The sequence below is a fragment of the Poecilia mexicana genome, unplaced genomic scaffold (assembly GCF_051168715.1).
Source record: "Poecilia mexicana isolate PSO_F unplaced genomic scaffold, ASM5116871v1 scaffold_22, whole genome shotgun sequence".
NCBI classification, from domain to species: Eukaryota; Metazoa; Chordata; class Actinopteri; order Cyprinodontiformes; family Poeciliidae; genus Poecilia; species Poecilia mexicana.
In genome coordinates, this window is record NW_028263391.1 from 22968026 (window position 1) to 22990272 (window position 22247).

The window sequence follows — 22247 nt, forward strand, 5'->3', positions numbered from 1 at the left end:
ATAAAAAATAAGAAAAATATATAATTACAAGAATAAAATCAGAATATTTTGGGAACAAAGTCATAACATTACGAGAATAAACTCATATGAGAAAAAAGTCGTAACAATTTGAGAATAAAGTCATAATATTACGAGAATGAAGTCAAAATAATACAAGGAAAAAATTCATAACATGATACAATCATGATAATATGAGAATAAAGTCAAAATAATATAAGAAAAAAGTCATAATATAATGAGAATAAAATAGTAATATGACAATAAAAATGAAATAATATGAGAATAAGATCAAAATAATGAGAAAAAAGTTTAAACAATGTGAAAATAGTAATGATTTTGAGAATAAAGTTGTAATTCTCTGAGTTAATTCCCGTAATACTATGACTTTATTCTCGTACAACTTCCGTCTTGTAATTTAATTTATTTTCTTATTTATCACTAATACTGCATCGTAACTTTATTTACTTGACTTGGACATATTTTTATTTTCTTATCCCACCAGACAGAAACGTCCAGATGTCCTCAGTATATGAACTTTATTTGTTAAAATGTGCCCTATATTTTCTCAGATTCTCCTGCTGCCTAGAGATGGCAGTGTTTCTCTAAGCCAAACATCACACACACACACACACACACACAGAAACGCCACATCCTGCTGAATGAACAGCAGCTTCCCTCATAGTCGGCTCACTCCCAGATTTAACACACTGCAATTAAAAGTACAACTCTCCACCCATCTCTTACTTTCTGGGATTCTGCTTGTTTTACTTGCTGGATTAAAATGTCCCTCTCCCCTGATCCATCCTTCTCTCTTGTCTCCTCTGGGAGCAGCAGCGGTACAGCTCTTCTCCCAGTGTTTCATATGCTGCTAAATAATGAAGCGCGGAGCGAGGCAGAGAGTGATCAGCCATGCTCAGGCGGATCTTCAAAGTTTCTCTGCTGCCTGGTAAAACCGGAGAAGGAAAAAAAATATTCCCGTCATTAACGCAGAACCTCACCTCCGGACTGGACCCCCCGTTGGATTTCAAGCTGGGAGAGGGGAGAAAAAAAACATGACACTGATCAACATGTTCACCAGATGACCCTTTTCAGAAGTGACAACAAATGATTAACACCTCCTGTATTTATGCTACATTCACACTGCAGCCCCAATTTTGTATTCATTTTTTATTTTAGCCGTAATGCGACCTGTATCTTATCTCCTCATGACAGTCTGAACAACACGTGGGATTTTTTTCCCCGATTGGGACCCAGACTACGTGGAAATCCAATTCATATCCGATCTATTTGTGACCTGAATCTGGTTTAATTCATCCGACCTGAACGTCATCAATACTCGATAAACGTCACTCTTCTGCGCCCGGATACGCGCAAGCGGGAAGAAAAACCATAGACATAATATAAGGATAGACGCCTCATGGACCGCTCTGCCTATTGTCGCTGACGAGATTTAGGGCGGCCATCTTGGAGCGGTACACCACTCCACTCAGCGTTATGTGTTTAGCAGCACAATGACGTATCAGCACATTTAATCGATCATAACACGCTTTTTTGTTACTGGAAACCATATTCAAACATCTATCAAAGCTACATTTATAAACAATTGTATTTTTTAAGTATGTTTTTAATGCATAGTTCAGCATATTTAAATATGCTTAGTGGCTATAACAATAGAATAGGAATGGAATATTCTGATATCGATGTATGAAGAGCATATTACAAAACACAGCCGTTCATAATTTATTTAATAAATTATTTAGTAATATCAATACATATTTATATAACTATACAAACACTGATAAATAAACATGAATAATGGCACAAATAAATAATGATTTATACTGAATAATATATATTGGATACATATATATATATATATATATATATATATATATATATATATGTATATATATATAAAAAAAAAAAATTCCCCTCTCACCCTCCGTGGGTGGTCTCTTTCATCCTCTGAGCTCGGGTCCTCTACCAGAGGCCTGGGAGCTTGAGGGTTCTGCGCAGTATCTTGGCTGTGCCTAGAACTGCACATTTCTGGACTGAGATGTCTGATGTTGTTCCTGGGATCTGTTTGAGCCACTGCTCCAGTTTGGGGGTGACTGCCCCGAGGGCCCCGATGACCACAGGCACCATTGTGGTCTTCACCTTCCAGGCCTTCTCCAGTTCCTCTCTGAGGCCCTGGTATTTCTCCAGTTTCTCATGCTCCTTTTTCCTGATGTTGTGGTCACTTGGTATTGCTACATCCACCACAACGGCTTTCCTCTGTTCTTTATCCACCACCACAATGTCCGGTTGGTTCGCCATTACCATCTTGTCTGTCTGGATCTGGAAGTCCCACAGGATCTTAGCTCGGTCATTCTCCACCACCTTTGGGGGTGTCCCCCATTTTGACCTCGGGGCTTCCAGTCCATATTCTGCACAGATGTTCCTGTACACTATGCCCGCCACTTGGTTATGTCGTTCCATGTACGCTTTCCCTGCCAGCATCTTGCACCCTGCTGTTATGTGCTGGACTGTCTCAGAGGCCTCCTTGCACAACCTACACCTTGGGTCTTGTCTGGTGTGGTAGATCTGAGCCTCTATTGCTCTGGTGTTTAGTGCCTGTTCCTGGGCGGCCAGGATGAGGGCCTCCGTGCTGTCCTTGAGTCCAGCTTTCTCCAGCCATTGGTAGGATTTCCTGATATCAGCCACTTCAGTTATTTGTCGGTGGTACATCCCATGTAGGGGCTTGTCTTCCCATGATGGTTCCTCCAGCACCTCGTCCTCTGTTCCCCATTGTCTGAGACATTCGCTGAGCACATCGTCCATCAAGGCTTTGTCCTTGATGTATTTATGGATCTTGGATGTTTCATCCTGGACAGTGGCTCTCACACTCATTAGTCCTCTGCCTCCTTCCTTACGGCTTGTGTACAGTCTCAGGGTACTGGATTTGGGGTGGAACCCTCCAGGCATGGTTAGTAGCTTCCGAGTCTTAACGTCCGTGGCCTTTATCTCTTCCATTGGCCAGCTAATTATTCCGGCAGGGTATCTGATTACTGGTAAGGCATAGCTGTTTATTGCACGGATCTTGTTCTTGCCATTGAGCTGGCTTCTCAGGACTTGCCTTATTCGTTGGAGGTATTTGGCTGTGGCTCCTTTCCTTGTGACCTCATCGAGGTTGCCATTTGCTTGTGGTATTCCCAGGTACTTGTAGCTGTGCTCTATGTCTGCTATTGTTCCCTCTGGGAGTGAGACCCCTTCTGTGTGGATGACCTTCCCTCTCTTTGTAACCATCCGGCCACACTTCTCTAGTCCGAATGACATCCCAATGTCAGTGCTGTAGATCCTGGTGGTGTGGATCAGTGAGTCGATGTCTCGCTCGTTCTTGGCGTACAGCTTGATGTCATCCATGTAGAGGAGGTGACTGATTGTGGCCCCCATTCTTGAGTCGGTATCCGTAGCCAGTCTTGTTGATGATTTGGCTAAGGGGGTTCAGGCCTATGCAGAACAGCAGTGGGGACAGAGCATCTCCTTGGTATATGCCACATTTGATGGATACTTGTGCAAGTGGTTTGCAGTTGGCTTCAAGGGTGGTTTTCCACAGCCCCATCGAGTTTGCAATGAAGGCTCTTAGAGTCCTATTGATGTTGTACATCTCTAAGCATTCAATGATCCAAGTGTGTGGCATTGAGTCATAGGCTTTCTTGTAATCAATCCAAGCGGTGCACAGGTTGGTGTGTCGGGTTTTGCAGTCTCGGGTGACTGTGTGGTCTACAAGGAGTTGGTGTTTGGCTCCTCTGCTATTTATGCCGATGCCCTTCTGTGCCGTGTTCATGTATTTATCCATGTGCCCGCTTATCTTAGCTGCTATGATGCCTGACATGAGCTTCCATGTTGTAGAGAGACAGGTTATCGGCCGATAGTTGGATGGGACTGAACCCTTTGAGGGATCCTTCTGGATCAGGATTGTGCGCCCTTCAGTTAGCCATTCAGGGTGAGTCCCATTCTGTAGCAGCTGGTTCAGTTGAACTGCCAGTCGCTCATGGAGGGCAGTGAGTTTCTTTAGCCAGTAGGCATGGATCATGTCAGGCCCTGGTGCTGTCCAGTTTTTCATACCCGAGACTCTTTCTTGGACATCTGCCACAGTGATGGTTACCGGGGCTTGTTCAGGGAGGTTGCTGTGGTCCTCTCGTAGAGAGGTTAGCCACTGTGCATTGCTGTTGTGGGACGCCTCCCTTTCCCATATGCCTTTCCAGTATTGTTCAGTCTCCAGCCTTGGTGGGTCTGCTCTGTTGTTATTACCCTGCCATTGAGAGTACACTTTAGCTGGTTGGGTGGAGAAGAGCCGGTTAATCCTCCTGGCTTCATTCTCTCTTGTGTATCTCTTTAGGCGGCTGGCCAAGGCTTGGAGCCTTTGTTTGGCAGTTTCGAGTGCTTCAGGTATGGGCATCTGGTTGTACTTCTTAGGTACTGGTCTTTTCATTGCACCTCTTTGGAGCTCTGACAGTTGGCTCACTTCCCTCCTTGTTATCTTGATCTTAGCCTCTAACCGTCTTTTCCATGATGGATATTGGGTCTCATGGTTGCTCTTATAGCCGAGCATTTCAAGGATCACTGATGCTGAGTTGTATATCAGCTCATTGGTTTCTGTTATGGTGTTGGTAGGGATTGTTCTCAATGCTGCATTCACATCTTGAATGAGACTTTCTGATGGTACTTCACTCAGCCGTTGTAATTGGCGTCGGGGTTGCCTGGTGTTCATTCGGGCCACGATTCTCTCTCTCAGGTCAGTTGCTGTCTCGTTCAGCTTTGATAGTTCGTTCATTACTGGGGCTGCATACCCAGTCTCGGGGTGGGGAGTAGTTAACTCCCCCCTGACCTTACCTTTGGGCTCCTCCCTTTTGCCGTAGCATTTGTGTTGTACCTCGTCAATCTCAAGTTGTGATAGCAGTTGCCGTTTGCGGATGTTGGAACACTGAGCTACTAGTTGTTTGGCAGTCATTGTAGACTGTGGGTGTCGAAGTAACCATTCCACCCTCAGTCTTTGCATGTAACCCCTCTGACTAGGGTTACTTGAGTAGTAGCATTCCAACAGATCCATGTTTTCATCTCTCGCCCATTTCCGTCTTGTTCCAGTAGCCCATTTTTCATCAAGGTGCTCTGGTTCCCCAGCACCTGACGCAGACCTTGTTTGGCCGGGCGACGTCTGAGCCGGCATGTTATGCGTATCAATGTCTCTCATGGTATGTATGGTATGGTAGGTATATATATATATATATATATATATATATATATATATATATATATATATATATATATATATATATATATATATGTATATATATATATATATATATGTGTGTGTGTGTGTGTGTGTCTGTTTTTCAGCCGACGAGTTCTAGCTTCAGAGTGATTCAGCAGCGAATCCGTCTCTCTTTATAGATATCTCCCTCTTCTTCCTCACGTCGTGTCTTTAGGAAACTTTCAAAACAAAAACGGAAGATTTGGGATGTATCTTACTAGTGAAATAATTACATATAAATAATAGTCTTTACCACCTGTGTAAACTTTGGTGGTGAATATTATAACACATAATATAAGTTTTATAATATGTTATATTGTTTCATTTCTAATATAGGCCCTTGTGTCAGATAATCAAAGTCAATTTTAGAGAATAATTATTTTTTTTTAGATTTACAGAATCTCAGTTAGCCTTCATAGCGGCGCTGAACCCCGGTATTACACAAAGCACTGTAGCTAATATTAGCTGGTATCTCGCCGGTGGACATAAATACAGTAAAGTAATATTCTAATCACAAAATATACACAATAATATGTTCATCTTACTTGTGAAATGTTGTTTGTGGAGCCCTCACATCAATAATCCATCGATCCAAACAACAATATCCCTCAGTGCTGAGGCATCTTCTGGTGTTTTGATTGAGCAATGTAGGAGGGACGACCGCTCCAAGATGGCCGCCGTATTTCCTGCGCCGGAGCAGCCAATGCGGGGTCTACTCTTATATTATGTCTATGAGAAAAACCATATGAGAAACACAGCAACCATGGCGGACGACAATAAGGATTATGTTGATTGGACAACAACTTCAAAATCGTAAGCTGTTCTCCACTGTTAGCATCCATGTTTACTTCCGCAAACACTGAGCACGGTGTGACGTTATTGCGCCCTCTACTGCGCATGCGGGACATTTTCAGGTTGTTTGTAGTTCACATATAAGTCGCATATTTGGAAATGTGAACGACCACGCCAAAACGTCTGATTTGACAAAAAAAAAAAAAAAAAAAGGAATTGGGTCACTTCGGGCTGCAGTGTGAAGGTGGCCTTATTTATGTGTGTTATTTTCATCATTCAAAGCGGCGAGGCTTTATGTTTTACTGTCATAATTACAGAAGGCAGCTGCTTGCTTTTCTCAGCTGTTATCAGAGAAACCTTTCACAACAGGAATCCATTACACCTGATTTACAACCACACTCAAAAGAATTTAATGGGATTAATTAGGAAACTAATTAGGAAAGTGTTTCTTTTTTTAAACCCGAATAACAAACCTCAGGTATAAGGATTATGACACTTGACTTCTACATTTCTCTGAGTAAATTAATTTGGTTTGATAATTAGCGAAATTACATGTAGATCAGATTTCTGTAATGTTTGGAAAATGAAAAAAATACACACAACCCTTGGGTGATGCAGTCCAGATGCATGTGAATATGTCTGAATATCATCAAAATGTTTATTTTTGATGTAATTCAGTTAAAAAAAGACTAATAATGAACAGTTTCATTGCACACATTGATACATGTCATGATTAATTCTGCAAATTTAGAAAATTATAAATACAAAATTCAGTTTATCAGAGATTGTGAATATCAAAAGAAACATTTTTAAAATTAAACTGAAAAAGGAGGTTCATGTAGGATGCGTTGCAGGTTACATGTTTCAAACTCAAGGCCCAGGGGCCAAATCTGGCCACCACAGCTTTTTATGTGGCCCTCTAATCTCCAGATGCCAAATGACATCAATCCAGATTTTTTGCACTAACTGGGAGTTTGTTGACCATTTTTTGCAGAAAATTAGCAAAAACATTCGGTTCAAGTGATGCTAAATTTCACCTGCAGGTGGCAGTATTTCTTACTTCTACTCCAGTCTTACTTCAGATCAAATTAGTCCGTGATCAATATGGGAAGTAACAAAAATCACATTGAACGTTATACATAATTGCAAATATTGTAAAATACCTGGCCAATATTTATAGATTAGCTCCACAAAATGTGTCATTTTGCAAAAAAATAAAAAAAAAACAATCCCATTAATGTAAAAAAAAAGCACTTATTGAATGCAGAGGCAGCTATTTATTCATATTTCTGACTGTTTGTAAATGGGTTTCATCAGTACATTCAAGCACAACCGGCCCTTTAAGAATATTTATGATTTTGATATATGGCCAGAAATGAAAACTTGGCACTCCTGGTGTAGGCAACCACCAAGAGAAACCTCCTGTCAAAAATGTAAATTTACCTTTGGTATACCTTGATGTTAATAGCTGAGTTATGCATATTTATGATATAAAATGTTGGATTGAGGACTTGTTACCGGCTCATTGTTTTTATTGAAGTTTGCAACAAAGCACAAATTAAATATCAAATGTGCTGTTTTAACTCTCCACTTCTCGTCTAACTGTGTTTGTTACAGTTCATTTAAAGTTAGGAGGAGATATCTCCCTTTGATGAGTTCTGCTTTGAAAATCAAATTAGCTAAAGAAATTGGAATTTTTATTTTATTCTATTTTTAAATAAGCGCATGCTATTTTTTTAAAGCTGGATGTTTTTTCTCAAGCACAGATAATGTGACGTTTCTCATAATCTTAACAGTAGAAAGGGGAAAAAAGGATTTTGCTGGAGGAGTGTGGGTTTATTTGTGACTTTGGCCCGTGTCCATGTCTGACAGGTGTGGGATGGAGCAGAAAGTGGACGACGCCTCAGGCTTTACACCTGCCACTCGGGAGCTGTGCGTGACGCCTGCTGGACCCCCTGTGGGCGACAGCTCCTCACCGGCTCATTTGACAACACGGCTGTGATCACTGATGTGGAGACAGGTGAGTTGCACCACTTCTCGCTTTAAATGAAACAATGGTTTTATTTTCGGGTCTTCATTAGGCTTTGATAAATGTCAACAGGTATATAGCGGAAGCTATTGCTAAGATGTTAGCTTCCGTTCAAATTATAAAGACTGCAATCCTGGAGCAGTAATTTAACTTCGACGTTATAATTTATCTCAAAATAATATATAATTCCCTTAGATATTGTGTTCCTCTGTATTTCTTGTTATTAATAAAGTTTTTGGAATGTGAAGAGAGGAAACGGAACTGCTGTGTTGTAACTGGTCGTCAAAATAAGAGCATAACCAAAATAATAAATAATATAATATTTCCTAAATACCAGATTAAGAATAAGAGAGAGTTTACTTTCTTCTAAAGTCGTATAATCCCAATTTGGAGATGCACAGATGATTTCATAAGCACTTTGTAATTGCTAAAATGACAACACTTGACACACTCTAAAATTGATTATAGCTGCTTGTAATACTTTAAACACAGAATATACCTTCATATGCATTTGGTACCAACATTGGTGCCAATCATCACTAAAGAAGATAAATTAATGGTGCTCTTGGAATGGCTGCTTTGCAAATGAGAACCAATAGGATGTCATAGCATTGTGACCAAGTATTTCAGCTTTCCAGCGGCACTTCACAAACTACATTATGAGGAAAAAATTGAAATTACCATTTGAAAACTGCTTCTTTTTTTTGCGTTATCAAACAGTGAGGATCATGCTGACCAAAACAAAACAGAAAACTACAAATGAGAAACTTAGAAACTAGAGACTGCAACTCTTAATGCAACAAACTTTACTACATCATAAAATAAGTCCACCATGCCACGACACTGTCAGATTTTAACATTTTGTGTTTTGTGATTTGAAACAATTAGCTTCAGCAAAAACAGCAAAAGAAAGAAAAACCTGTCAGTGAACCACTTTTTCACACCACTGTGTATATTTCTCCAGTTTGTATTGACTTAACAGAAATCCTGTTTCTTGGCTGCTTTTATTAAACACTTTCCAACCGCACTGCTGGCGTTTTGGGACAACAAAGCACATTGGCAGCTGTACCTCCTGCAGTCCTTGTGTTTCTTCTCAACAGTTTGTCTTGTAATTTGCATGGGATGTGAATATCATTCTCTCAAGTTGCAGAACAGCTTCTCTCACTCTGTCTCTCAAGCCCTTGCTGAAAGAAAATCTTTGCAAATCATTTGAAGTTGGGGTATATTGTCAAATTGTAAAGGCTTTTTTAAGTGCAGTGAAAGAAATGTGGCGTACTTCTCTTAAAATGTAGCTCTGTTAAAGCTGCAGAACCGTACAACAAATCAATTGCCTCCAATTTGTGCCCTCGATTCGTTTTAAGTGCCGGTAAGTCTCTTTCGTTTAATCGTGTGGAGCCCAGCAGTGGCCACATTCACACAAAGGTCGGCACTGTCTGCATTAAGAACATGTGAGTACTCATGCATTTTACGCCTCCTTGCCCACAGTGATTTTATTTCTGTTTAATCTGTAGGAATAAAAGAATGAATGAGAACCGATGAAATGTTTTGTCCAGGAGAACATAGGAAAATCCATTCAGTTTTTACAGAAAACTGGATGATAATGTGCTACACAGAACAGAAACCACTAAGCTAAAAACAAATTACGAAGTGGATGCCACCAGTCGAACTTTGCATTCATTTCGCAATCTCATTGCTTTTGCCGCTTCTCCGTTCCGCTTCTCTTTCACGGTTACTTGCGCAACTTTACTTCGTTTCTCAGCGACAAAATGGAGCCCATCATTATTTATTGAAGATTTGAGATTTCCAAAAACAAAGGAATCTAATGTTGCGTTTCGTTTTTTACGTTTGGAAGCTCATTCCCTTTCACATAACCGGAATCGATATAATTATACAGCTCTAGTGACCACCAACTGTCAAGAGCAGCGTAACAGAACCGAATACACCCGGGGAAACAACTTCTTGACCAGATAAAATAAATTCAAAGAATAAACAAATGTTGACAAACTTCACATGCATAACATTGTCAAACCAAAACCCTGTATATATTTATCAAAAGGAATGACGGCTCTGTTTCAAGCTTCAGGAGTATGTTTTATTTTCTGACCTGGAAAATGTTGACAAGCCCTACAGAGTTCTGTTCACTTGATGGTCCGGTTAATCCAGACATGTTTTTAGTGCTGACCTACCAGAACTTTCTCCACACTGTGTTTCAGACAGAACAAGAAAACAAAACTCGCTGATGCTGAGTGTCTCCAGGGGTAACGGCAAATTACTTCTGCTTTTCCACATGAAAACCAAAGTGCATTTTTAGTGGTCTACTGCTCCCTCCAAAAAATGTTTACAAACTATGCTTTTGGCCCATTTTTTAATGTGTTATACTTCTTAACATCTTTGTTCTGTCAGGAGTTCATGACCAGTTTCTTACCTAAAGTAGACATTACTCTCTCACCTGTTTTCATTTTCCTTTTCCAGCTTTTTGCAAGACAAAATGGTTTCATACGAGGCAGATGTATGAAACAGACCGTCAAAACACAGACTGCAAAACAAATTTCACTTTAGTTTTGTACAAGGGTGTCCAAAGTATGGCCCAGGGGCCATTTGTGGCCTTTGTACTGATTTTGTGCGGCCCTCAACTGCAATACAAAAATGAAACTAATTTCATTTTCTAATTTCATAGATGCAGATGGAGACTTTTAATTTGTAATCAGGATAAAAATTACCAACATAATTTTCTTACACATGAAAATGTAAAGTACAACACAAAGTATTCATGTTTTTACAACCAAGTTTTAACAAAAGGTAAAACCAGAGAAATGAAATGAAAACTAGAAGTCCTTTGGCAGATTATCTCACTAATAATATGGAAAATATGTGTTGTTATAAGTGAAAATAATCTTCCAATGGAAATGCAATTTTAGGGAATTATTCACTTAAAACAAGCTACAATATCTTGCTGAAAATTTGTTTGTAACACAGTTATGTCTTATTTAAAGTGTACTCAGATATGTGCACTAGAAACCAAATTACTTGGTAAGATTTTGTGTTTTTGCAGTGCTATAAGCAGCATTTTATAGTTCAGTTATCAGCAGCTAAGTTTATCCTCAAATATATATTTTTTTGATTGCCTGAGTTCAACCAATAAAGATAAAAGTTGAATTTAGCGAAACAGACACACATCTTATTGTGTTAACTGGAAATAAATACATATATATGATGACAAAGAATCCGGCTTAATAAGATCAGCAACATGGTTTTGCTGTCTAAAAAAATAAATAGTTCACTTCTCTCCAAATCCGTTGGATCAATCGTAGGTCAAACTTTTACAAACTGCGATTTATTTTTCAAGCTCAAAGAGAATGACCGAAACTAAAAATAAAAAATAAAGCCACCATGATATCTGCATCTTTAGGGTCAGCACATGGCTGCACTTCCTCTTTCCGAGCGTCTGTCGATTCTGTCAATAAAGCCTACGGATAATAGCTTGGCCAGCCCATTAAACACGCAGGCAGCTCCAGGAAGGGAATCAATAATGGATACATCACCACGGGGGCAGCTGCCATGACCTTACACTGGGACGTCGCTAACCACAACCGTAAACAGACAAATGCTTATTTGATCGCCACTGACAAAGCGGCTTCAAAGGAACAGCTAAAGAAATGCCACACATCCAAAAACCTCTCATGCATAATCCTATGAAAGCCTTTTTCTCTTATAACATTTTTTATTCCTCCCACTACTATTATTCATTCATATTAGAAATTAATTATAAGTCTATTGTTTCCAGGAGCGAGAATCCTGCAAGCGAGTGCTTCCTGGAAAGGGCAACAAGGCCGCGTTCCTATGGCAGCGCGAGATGAAGGGAATTCAATTTAGTTGCATATTAATGTGGGAGTTGGGAACGCAGCCCGGTTCCTTCATGGCTTCATCGCACTTTAATGTGAAAGGGCTGAAATTAAGTCGCTGACACTTTAAACTTGATTATAATCGAAAACAAGGAAAATGAGCAACATCCTTAAAATCCCTCCAAGTGTTTTAGATGCATTGTGTCTTTTTGAGCCTTTCCCTCCACAATTATTGGCATGTTTGCTAAAAACATTTAGAAAAGCTTTAAATTAAATGGTTGCTATGGAGACTGACCGTTGCTATGGTTCTCATATCAATTATTGCTTTGGATGGAGATATGGGCAAATTATGTTGTAGCCATTCTTGAAGAACATATCTAGGTTTAAAATATTAACAGGCCATTCACAATACGCAACAAATCAATTAATCATAAGATAAATTAAAACAAACTTAGTCATTTCCATCTGCATCATTTATCGTTTTTCTCTTTTCTCTCTTTTTCTACCAAAACTGGATGACAAAAGTCTTCAGTCTGGTGTTTTGGTCTCAACTAACCCTTATTTTGAAGGGAAAATTTGTTTGCAGACTTCCTGATTCCTTTTATTTGTTGTTTTTGTTGTTTTGTTTATTTATTTTGGATATTTAAAAAGTTTTAGAATTTAAAGTTTATTGATCTTTGAGAATATGTTCTTGAATTATTATGCCATTACCATTGTATGGTAATGGCATACAATGTTGGTCTCAAAACAACAACATTATCATTTATTACAGTAACTACTGGGGCAATTTGTCGTCAAGAAAAATTAGTTTTTGTCACAGGCCTAAGGACTAAAGACCCAACAAGGTCTAGAGAAACTATCCATTCGTTTATCTTTAGTCGCACTGATTATTACAGTGTCTTCACAGCTCTGCCTAGAAAATCCTCCAGCTGCAGCTGATCCAGAATCCTGCTGCTGGTGTTCTCACTAAAACCAGGAAGACAAAGTGCATCACCCAGTTCTAAAGTCCTTACACTCAAAGAATAGATTTTAAAATAATTATGTTTGTTTATAAATCACTGAATTACTTAAAATTATTCCGCGTTTATTTGTTACGATGCAGTTAGTCAGTGCGGACGCAGCGCTGCTCACTGCCTCATTGCCGTCATATCCCATTCAACACAGCCGGCCTAATGTCATACTACAAAAGAAAAGTTCTGCAACTCACCTGAGAAACTTTAAAATATTCCTACAGACGTGAATTCCTCCAATCATAACGGTATTCCTGGTGGTGTTTACTTTTCATCTGTATCTTCCGCTTCGGTCTTAAGCCACTTCTCCATTATTATTTTAGGGATGCATTCACATCAGCCCTGTTTAGTCTGCTTAATTGAACTCTAGTTTGTTTGTCTAGAAAGTCCGTTTGTTTGGGGAGGGGTGGATGCGCAATTGACCTGTAATGGGGACTGAAAAAGCAAACTCTGGTCCACCAAGTCTCAGTTCAGTTGAAGTAAACTCTGATGCGGTTTGAATGAAGTGTGAATGTAAGCGGACTGGAGACCACTTCAAAAGCGGGAAGCTGACTGCAGTTCTGGGCCTTCTGGTCATTATTTTACTCTTTGCTCTGCGGGTTAGCGGAGGTGTTGTCGGTAGCCATGGCAACAGGTCTGCATGTAGAGTAAAGTCGACACAGAGAGTGAGGAAAAGCAGGTTATAAAGGGTTTAAAGTTGTTTTTCACCTGTTTATAGTTTATTTTCTGTTTGCTGTTGCACTCTGTAATTTTTAAACCTTTATTAAAGACAGAAACTAGACGAGTTATCATCAACTCGGATGAAATATTCATAAAGGATTGGAGCCATGGTTTGTTAAATTTTAACAATGTAATTTTAACAGCTGCAACTAAGTAAAATGGAATTATTGACCAATATAAAAGAGAAATTTGCTTAGTGCTTTCTTGCATCTTGACAGAAACTGAATTATTTGTAAATTTATATCCAGAGAAAATAACGTTTTACATATTTTACAAGCCAGATTTTATAGAAATTGGGTAAGAAGTAAGAACGATACAGCCATTTTTGTGACAGATTCCTCCTCATCCTGCAATCTGGTTTTGCAGAGACGACTCAATGACTCACCTGCAGGAGTGTCGCTAGCTTTAGCGGCTAACAGGCAATGTCCAAACCAGTAATGTGCATCAAGGGAGAAATCCTGATACCACTCCAAATTTGTTTACAATTTGTGAAAAAGGAAGTTGTGCTCTTCTTCAGTGGTTTTTGTGTTGTTTCCTTCTGTGATTCTTGAAAATGTAACAAATGTTGCAAGTTTGGCCCCTTAATCGAACCGAGTCTACTGGATTACGTAATCCTTTGGTATGCTAACGTCACACGTCACACATTGAGCTCATGTCCCGGCAATAAACGGCCCCGTGGACCACAGTTTGAGAATGAGTTCTTCAGTGGTTTAATGTGACTCTCCGCCCTGAGGGCCTTGCAGTCACTCCATAGGTCATAAAGCCATGTCAGCTGAACATATAAACTATCCCAAATGGGTCGCCCCCGTTAGCTTATCCGACATCCTGAGACAGCTAATTAATTTAGCCTAATTAAAACATGAGGATGCCCCATTTATTATGAAATAAACGCTCCAAACATGAGTTTCAAATCTTTGTTAGGAATCTTTGCTGCGGGTAAGCCAATTAAGCGTGACGTGTGGAGCTGATGAAAGAACCTGTTAAAACTTTGGTTCAGATCCACTCAGTCCCATTTTGGACCAAACTAGTTCACAATGAACTGAGAGACACTTGGTAGGGAGAATTTCATAATAAAGTGTTTTTTTGTGTGTGTGTGCTGAGGGCTTGCAGTGGGTCTATGTCGCTTGTTCGATGAATTAATGAAGAGCCGCTGAGCCCTGAGCAACCTTTTGAGTTCATCCTCATACTCGGGCCTCATGTTTTCTCCGAAAACTCACTTTTGGTCCCACCCTGTCACAACTAATTATACTTAAGCTCCTCTGTGCTCTTGTTTTAATCTTATATATGACATTTCTAAGTCAACATAGAAAACACAGCCTCTAGCCAAAACAGGATTTTTCTTTTACATGGTTTTCTCTCTCAAAATTATCTTCTTCATCATCTTAGACACAGATAACACCAACATCGTTTGCCTTCACTGCAAAAACAGTGCAAAAACACAAAATATTATCAATCATATTTGTCTAGTTTCTAGTGCAAATATCAAATTACATTTGAAATTAGAGAAAATTAACTTAAAAGTAACTTTTCAGGAAGATATAGGAGTTTGTTTTAAGTCAGTAATTCCTTAGTATTGATGAAAAAATACTTGTTCCATTGGTAGATTATTTCACTTATAACAAGGCATTTTTCCCATACCATTAGTGAAATAATCTACCAATGGAACCGGCACTTTTTCATCAATATTAAGGAATTATTGTTTCTTTGTCTGGTGAATATTTTGGTTAAACCTGTTTGTTTTTCATTCAGTGGGAGGAAAATCCAGAAATTTTACTCAAGAGAAGAAATACTTCATAGCAAAATTACTCAAGTAAAAGTAAAAAGTAATAAAAATACTTAAAAAAACTTACTCAAGTAAATGTAATTGATTAAAAGTAACTAGTTAGTATCCAGCTCTGGTAAGTTCCACACTCTTGATCCCAATACAGATGCACTATTCAGTAATGTTCCAGAAAACCCACTTGATATCATTTTTAGAATTACATAACACATATTTTTTTTATTATGCCACTTACAGAAACACCAACCTGCACTTTTTCTGTCTAAATTCACAAGTTTTAAGCACCAATTAATAAAATAACACATTGCCAAAGATCACCGTTTTTTAAAATCTCATATCTCGACATTTAAATCCTACCATTTCCTAACTATAAATATATGTCAGGGTCAAACTGCTTCCACTGATTAAATCTATTATGTTACCTATTAATTTGTACAACTTAATGATTTTCAGTTGTAAAAATGGGCTTTAAATGGGAGTTTTATTGTTTGCAGGGCAGCCAGCAGTGAAAGTGGACAACCAGTTTAAGGTGATGTGTGTGGTTCTTCACCCCGGCAGCCCAGACGTTTTCCTGTGTGGAGGTCACAGCTCGGTGGTGAAAGCCTGGGACTCCCGCTGCTGCAAGGTGAAACCTTCATCTCCCTTTGTCTTCGTCAGATTTAGAAAAAGTTTTCACAGCGCTTTAACTTTTCCATATTCTTATCACAAACTTACAAGCACAAACTTTTTTTATTTATTTCAGAAGCTAGCATATTTGTTGTTGCCATCAACATTTCTTACTTTAGGAAAACAGTGTTAGATTTGCATGTAGATCAGTTTAATTTTGAAAAAAAAAATTAAGAAACGTTTAATGTATTTGTAATGTGAAAATCATACATCATTGCTGTTTGTGTTAATGTCATACGTGGTATTAATATAAATCTTCCTAAAGTGGATTGAAATTTGTGAGCATAATGTAAAAAAATCAGAGATGGGCAGAGTATCCAAACATTGTACTCAAATAAGAGTAGAACTACTTCAACTTATTTTTATTCAAGTAAAAGTAAAAAAGTGTTTGGTGAAAAGTGTCCTGATTAACTGATCAAATTAAGGTCATTTAGTATTTAAAAAATACATAATCAGACAAACCAAGATATAAAGTTAAGTGGACATTTTGGTATTTTAAGGATGAAAATGGCCATAATGTATATAAGTCACAAAAATAACAAAATCAGGTAAAATAAATTTCTCCGAATCAGTTTTTTTCAATAAAAAACTCATGAAACTTTAACAAAAACTGCAGGTGTGAGTCTGTGTCTGGTGAATTTCTGGTTAAAACATTTTTATTTTTCATCCAGTGAGTAGAAAATCCAGAAATTTTACTCCAGTAAGAGTAGAGATACTTTATAATAAAATTATTCAAGTAAAAGTAAAAAGTACAGCGTAGAAAAAAATACTCCTAAAAGCAAATGTTTTCAAAAAGTTACTCAAGTAAATGTAAGTTATAAATGTACGACATGTCATCACCCTCAGCATCGGATTCAGCCGATTAGTCATTTTTTAACAAATCGGCATCGGTCTGAAAAATAAAACTGGGCTAATATGAGCAACCGATATTTATTTCTAGTTGGGCTTTTCCATATGTGCTGAAATGATAGTGAAGTAAATATAATATCGGTAAATATAAGTTACTGACCATAACAGAAATATTAATATCGGATATTAGCCCAGATTTTCGTATTGGTGCGTTCCCAGTTGAAGTAGAGCTACTCTGTGTATAACTAACAGTTTTAATTCTCATAAATTGTTCCTGTGAAGCTGCAACCTGGCGTTTCTATTAAATCTAATGGGTTGCTTTATATGATAATCCTGCTCACTTCCTCTGCATCTATGTGTTTGCATGTAATTTCTTCCCTGAGCGACCCGACTCGGCTCCTAGCAGGGATTTTAGGTTTAACGCAGCGGAAATGCTGCTGCCAGCAGGAGTCAATATGAGCTGCAAACAGAGCGTAGCGCAGTCCTCTCTGAAAACAGGCTGGTAAAGCTGCAGAGCCGGGGGTGTGGCTCGCTTTCAGGCTTCAGCTGCTGTTCTGTGGAGTAAAACTACCCCGACGGATCAGATCCAGTCCGCCCAGAGGCTCAGCCAGTCAACCTTTAGTCTGAAGGCGGATGGACTCCGGAGGTCCTCCTGTGTTACGTCAAGGCTCTCTGACAGGAGCAAAAGAGGAGACTGGCGCAGGTGGAGTGAGAGCGGCCGCCTCCGACTGAGATCAGATCTGTTAAACCAGAATAATTAAGTATTCTTCCACAGTAAGAAAAAGGCTCCCCTGCTGTTTGTAGCTGTTTCACATAATTTATTATATGTATGAGTATTACTTAGCTTTTCTTTTAACTGATTTGGGTCGAATTTGTGGACCTACTATGCAAAATTCACAGTTTGGATGTTTTTGGGTTTCTGCTGTTTCTTAAAAACATCCCAACTCTTTTAAATTTTTTTCAAACACATTTTTTGGCAATAAGTTCATGTTTTTTTGAGTGTTTGGAAAATTAGCCGTTTCAAAAAGTCGCTGTGCCGTTACCTAGCAACCCCAGTGGAATTCTGCCCGTTTCCTAGCAACCCAGGCTGAGTTTCAGCACTTTTGGTCTGCTGGTTTTACCGCTGTATTCAAATTGAAATTCACATTCAAGAATAATTTATTAATTCCAAAGGGAAGTTAAATGTTGTAGCTCATTAATTCAGATTCTTCTAAGAGTTATTGAAGGTTGTGATGACTTCTGGCTGGAAAAATCTTTTGTAGCGGTCTATATTATAGCGAATCTGAAGAAGCCTCTCACTGAAGATACTCTGTTTTCTCAAGACAGTCTCACGAAGAGGATGGTCAACGTACAATAGCTGCTGGAAAATACAAAAAGTTTTTTGTTGTTAACTTTCCATCCAGAAACCACTTACTGAATTCTTATTGGTTGTGCAGGAGGCTCCACTTCTGTTTTTCGAAGATGTACGATTGTATAACCGTGCATCTATTTGACACAAACATGCCTGAACTTCCACTCAGAAGAACTGATTTCCCTTTCAAATTAGTTCTAAATATGTGTTATGCCATGCAGAAAAGTTTAAGTCACTCCAAAGTGTTTTGTTTGTGATTTTTGTCCCGGTTTCCATCACGCCTCAGCTGTCGGACAGATGGCCTCAGATTTGACGCCATCTTTGTGTGATCAACACTTTGTGCTCCGACTGAGGAAGTGTGAGGTCAACTTTGGACAACGATCCAAAGTTGATCCCTGGTTTGCAAACAGGGATCAAACTTTGCAAACAAGCCGTACTTGCCTGCATTTTCTGATCCTCCTAACTTGATATTTAATGTTTAACATGCTGCTGACCTGCAGAGTGGGAGATGAAGCGTTTCTCTGACTAATATTTGAGGAAAAACTCTGAAATAATATCCATTTCTGCTCTCAGCTCCTTTGGGAAAGTCACACTCAGGGCTGGCCCAATCCTTTTTGAGGCCCTAAGCAGATTTCTATTTGGGGTCCCCTTTACCAACATGCTAACATCAAATGCCTTGTAATTCCTAAGCTAATCTATCTATACGTAACTACTATCATTAGCATCATTTGTGAAAAAGCAACCAGTGTTATTACAGCTATTGATTTCAACCTTACAGGAGTTATAAACTAAAAAATTATGAATTTAGAAGAGATTAGCCATTATTTGTGCAACAGCTATAAAAACATAATACAGAAATTGTTTTGTCATGTGTAATAGCATTTAGTTTGTACTGTTCAATATTATTTTAAGTATACATCTCTTTTATTATGCTAGCTTGGTGCTCTTGAGGGCCCCCTGGTGGTGTGGAGGCGCTAAGCAGCTGCTTAACTTGACCAATTAAATACAGTTATCACTTTTTAGTTTTACCACAACTGTTTTTCTCTTTTTTTGTACTCAAGGGTATCATCAGTTTCATGTATAAGAAACTGTAAATCATAAAATCAGATTTATTTGCAAAAGCAGATCATTGTTGCATCTTAACAGAACTTTAGGTTTGATATTTAGTAGATTTTAAGGAATGTTTATGTTACTCTGCAAAAATAGAAAATCTTACAAAAAATTGTTAATCTAGTCCAAATATCTTAGAACACTTGAAATAAAACAAAACTATCTTTCCACTGACAAATTGTTTCACTTATAACAAGACATTTTGCCCATATTATTTAAACTTTAATAGAACATTTACCACTGGAACTGAAAGACATTTTAAATAAAGTAACTTGTTACATTTACTATAGTTTTAACCAACATTTACTATAGTTTTAACCAAAAATTCACAGACCTGCAGTTTTTGTTAAAGTTTTATAAGTTTTTAATTGAAATAAACCTACACTTTTAGTTACAGTCATGGTTTTAATATTTGTGCGTGTGTTTTCACCTGAAGGTGGTAAAAACCTACAAAGCGGCCGTCCAGCAGACCCTGGACATCCTGTTTCTTCGCGGTGGGACGGATTTCATAACGAGCTCTGACTGCGTCAGCCGGGACTCGGCCGACCGGACGCTGATCGCCTGGGATTACCGCAGCACAGCCAAGATCTCCAACCAGATCTACCACGTAAGCAGATTTAAAAATAAAATGAAATTTGGCTCCATCTCGCAGAATCTTACTGAATCTGAAGGAATTGTTTGGAATGAAGGATCGATGGATTTCAGTTGTTTGTTTTTGGTGTTGAAGGAACTCTTTTTTTCCCAACAGGAGCGATACACGTGTCCGAGCTTGGGTCTCCACCCTGTGGAGGATTCGTTTGTGGCCCAAACCAACGGGAACTACGTGGCGCTGTTCTCCTCACAGACGCCCTTCAAGATGAACAAGAGGCGACGATTCGATGGACATAAGGTCAGGAAATACCGCAGGTTGGATTCAGCAGGACAAATTCCTGCAAACGGTGACAAGTCAGCACAAAGAAATGCATGACTGTGAACAGAAAGGACAGTTATATAAGGTTAGCAACATTCTGAAAAGTGTGGCATGCTTTTATGTCAATCCTCTTTTACTGTGATTTCACTAAATAAAATGCAGGGCCATATTAGGAAAAAATTAAATTATCAGAATAAGTTGTAATATTTTGAAAATAATCATAATATTTCAAGAACAAAGCCATAATACTATGAGAATAAGTGATATTGTGACTTTATTCTTGAAATATCGTCTTTATTCTTGTAATTTTATGACTTTTTTCTTGTACTTGTACTTTTAATTTTATTTTTATAATTTTTATTTTAGTGTGGCCCTAATACTCCGTCCTACAAAAACAATACTTGCTAAACATTTCATATTTTTCATTGTTAAAACACTTAAAACAAGCAGTAACCCTGAAATATCATAGGTAGATTGGATCTATTTTGCCTTTTAAATTGTAAATATTTCCATCTTCAAACCACAGAAAAGAAGCTCAGATTTTAAAGCCAATTTAATCTGCCTCAGCTTTGTGGTAAAAATCAACTGAGAACTAAGAAAACAAACTAAAAACTCAGGAAATATAAAGAAAAATAGATTTTTTTCTAACTTGCTGATTTTAAAACCAGGTTTGAATGGAGGTTTTACAACATGAATGTGGTTGTAGGTGGAAGGATATGCTGTCCGCTGCGGCTTTTCCCTGGATGGAGCCATCTTGGCCTCGGGGAGCTCGACCGGTTCGGCCCACTTCTACGACTACCAAAGCACTCGCGCTTTGCACGCCATCCAGGTGCACAGCCAGCCATGCATGTGCGTTTCGCTGCATCCTGTGCTTCCTGCGACGGCGGCCACTTGTGACTGGGCAGGTGAAATCAAGATCTGGCACTGAACTGGAAAAAGATGCTCAGATTCACTCTAGAATGTGTGCAAAGACAAAAATACGACGACATATTGGGGCAGATAGAAGGAGGAGTACATTTACGTCAAAAAACACAGAAATTTTAAGATTAATATAAGAAATTTTCTGGAGAAAACAAGGACATTTCTGAGCTCCAACAGTTGAAAATTTGAGAGAAATATCAGATTAATATCAGAATTTTTTCAGAATGAAACTTGGAAATTTCTGAGTTTGGAAAGATGAAAATTTGCTAGAAAAATCTCAGATGTATTAGATTAAGTTTTACATTAATCAAATATATTTTCCAGAAAACAAAAACAAAAAACAAGGACCTTTCTGAGCTCCAAAAGTCTAAAATTTACGAGAAAAAAACCCTCAGAGATTTTGAAATAAATCTAAGAAATTATTTTGAAAACAATTAGGACATTTCTAAGTTTAAAAAGTTTAAAATCTGCTAAAAACATTAATAAAAAACAAGGATATTTCTGAGGTCCAAAAGTTTAAAAATAATTTGGCTTTATTTAGACGTATTTGACTTTTGGAATTCAAATATGTCCAAGTTTTTCTAGAAACTTTTTGAGAGTCATCTGAAATTTTGAGTTTTTTGGCATGAATTTACTCCTCTTTTTATCTTTTTATCTTTTTGTGGCCATGATGGCCCTAATTCACCATCACAGAACAACCTGCAGAAAGATTGTTGGAGTATTTAAGTCTACTGTGGATTTCTACCTCCTAAAATAATTTGTATGTTGTAAAATGCTCTAACTTAACCCCATGCATTTCCCCTGTTTTTTGTAAAATAAAAGATAAAGAGAAATGTTTTACTCATCAAACTAATTATTTTTATCTCACATTCTGTTTTCACACAATAAACTACATTTAGTGATTTTTTTGGGGGGGAAATGAACTTTGTCTTGTAATGAAAATCTACATTAAAGGACAAACCATGTGAAATAAT

At 38.2% G+C, this 22247-nt stretch overlaps 1 protein-coding gene across 1 annotated transcript in view; it reads left to right on the forward strand.

Annotated features, from left to right (window-relative positions):
• The window catches only part of wdr25 (WD repeat domain 25), a 39805-nt gene extending 17558 nt beyond the window's left edge, over positions 1-22247 (forward strand). The window contains exons 3-7 of the mRNA XM_014983431.2: positions 7958-8105; positions 15961-16091; positions 19879-20049; positions 20191-20331; positions 21059-22247. Coding sequence (XP_014838917.2) covers positions 7958-8105; positions 15961-16091; positions 19879-20049; positions 20191-20331; positions 21059-21280 — 813 coding nt within the window. The 3' untranslated portion in view covers positions 21281-22247. The remainder of the gene's footprint in view (positions 1-7957; positions 8106-15960; positions 16092-19878; positions 20050-20190; positions 20332-21058) is intronic.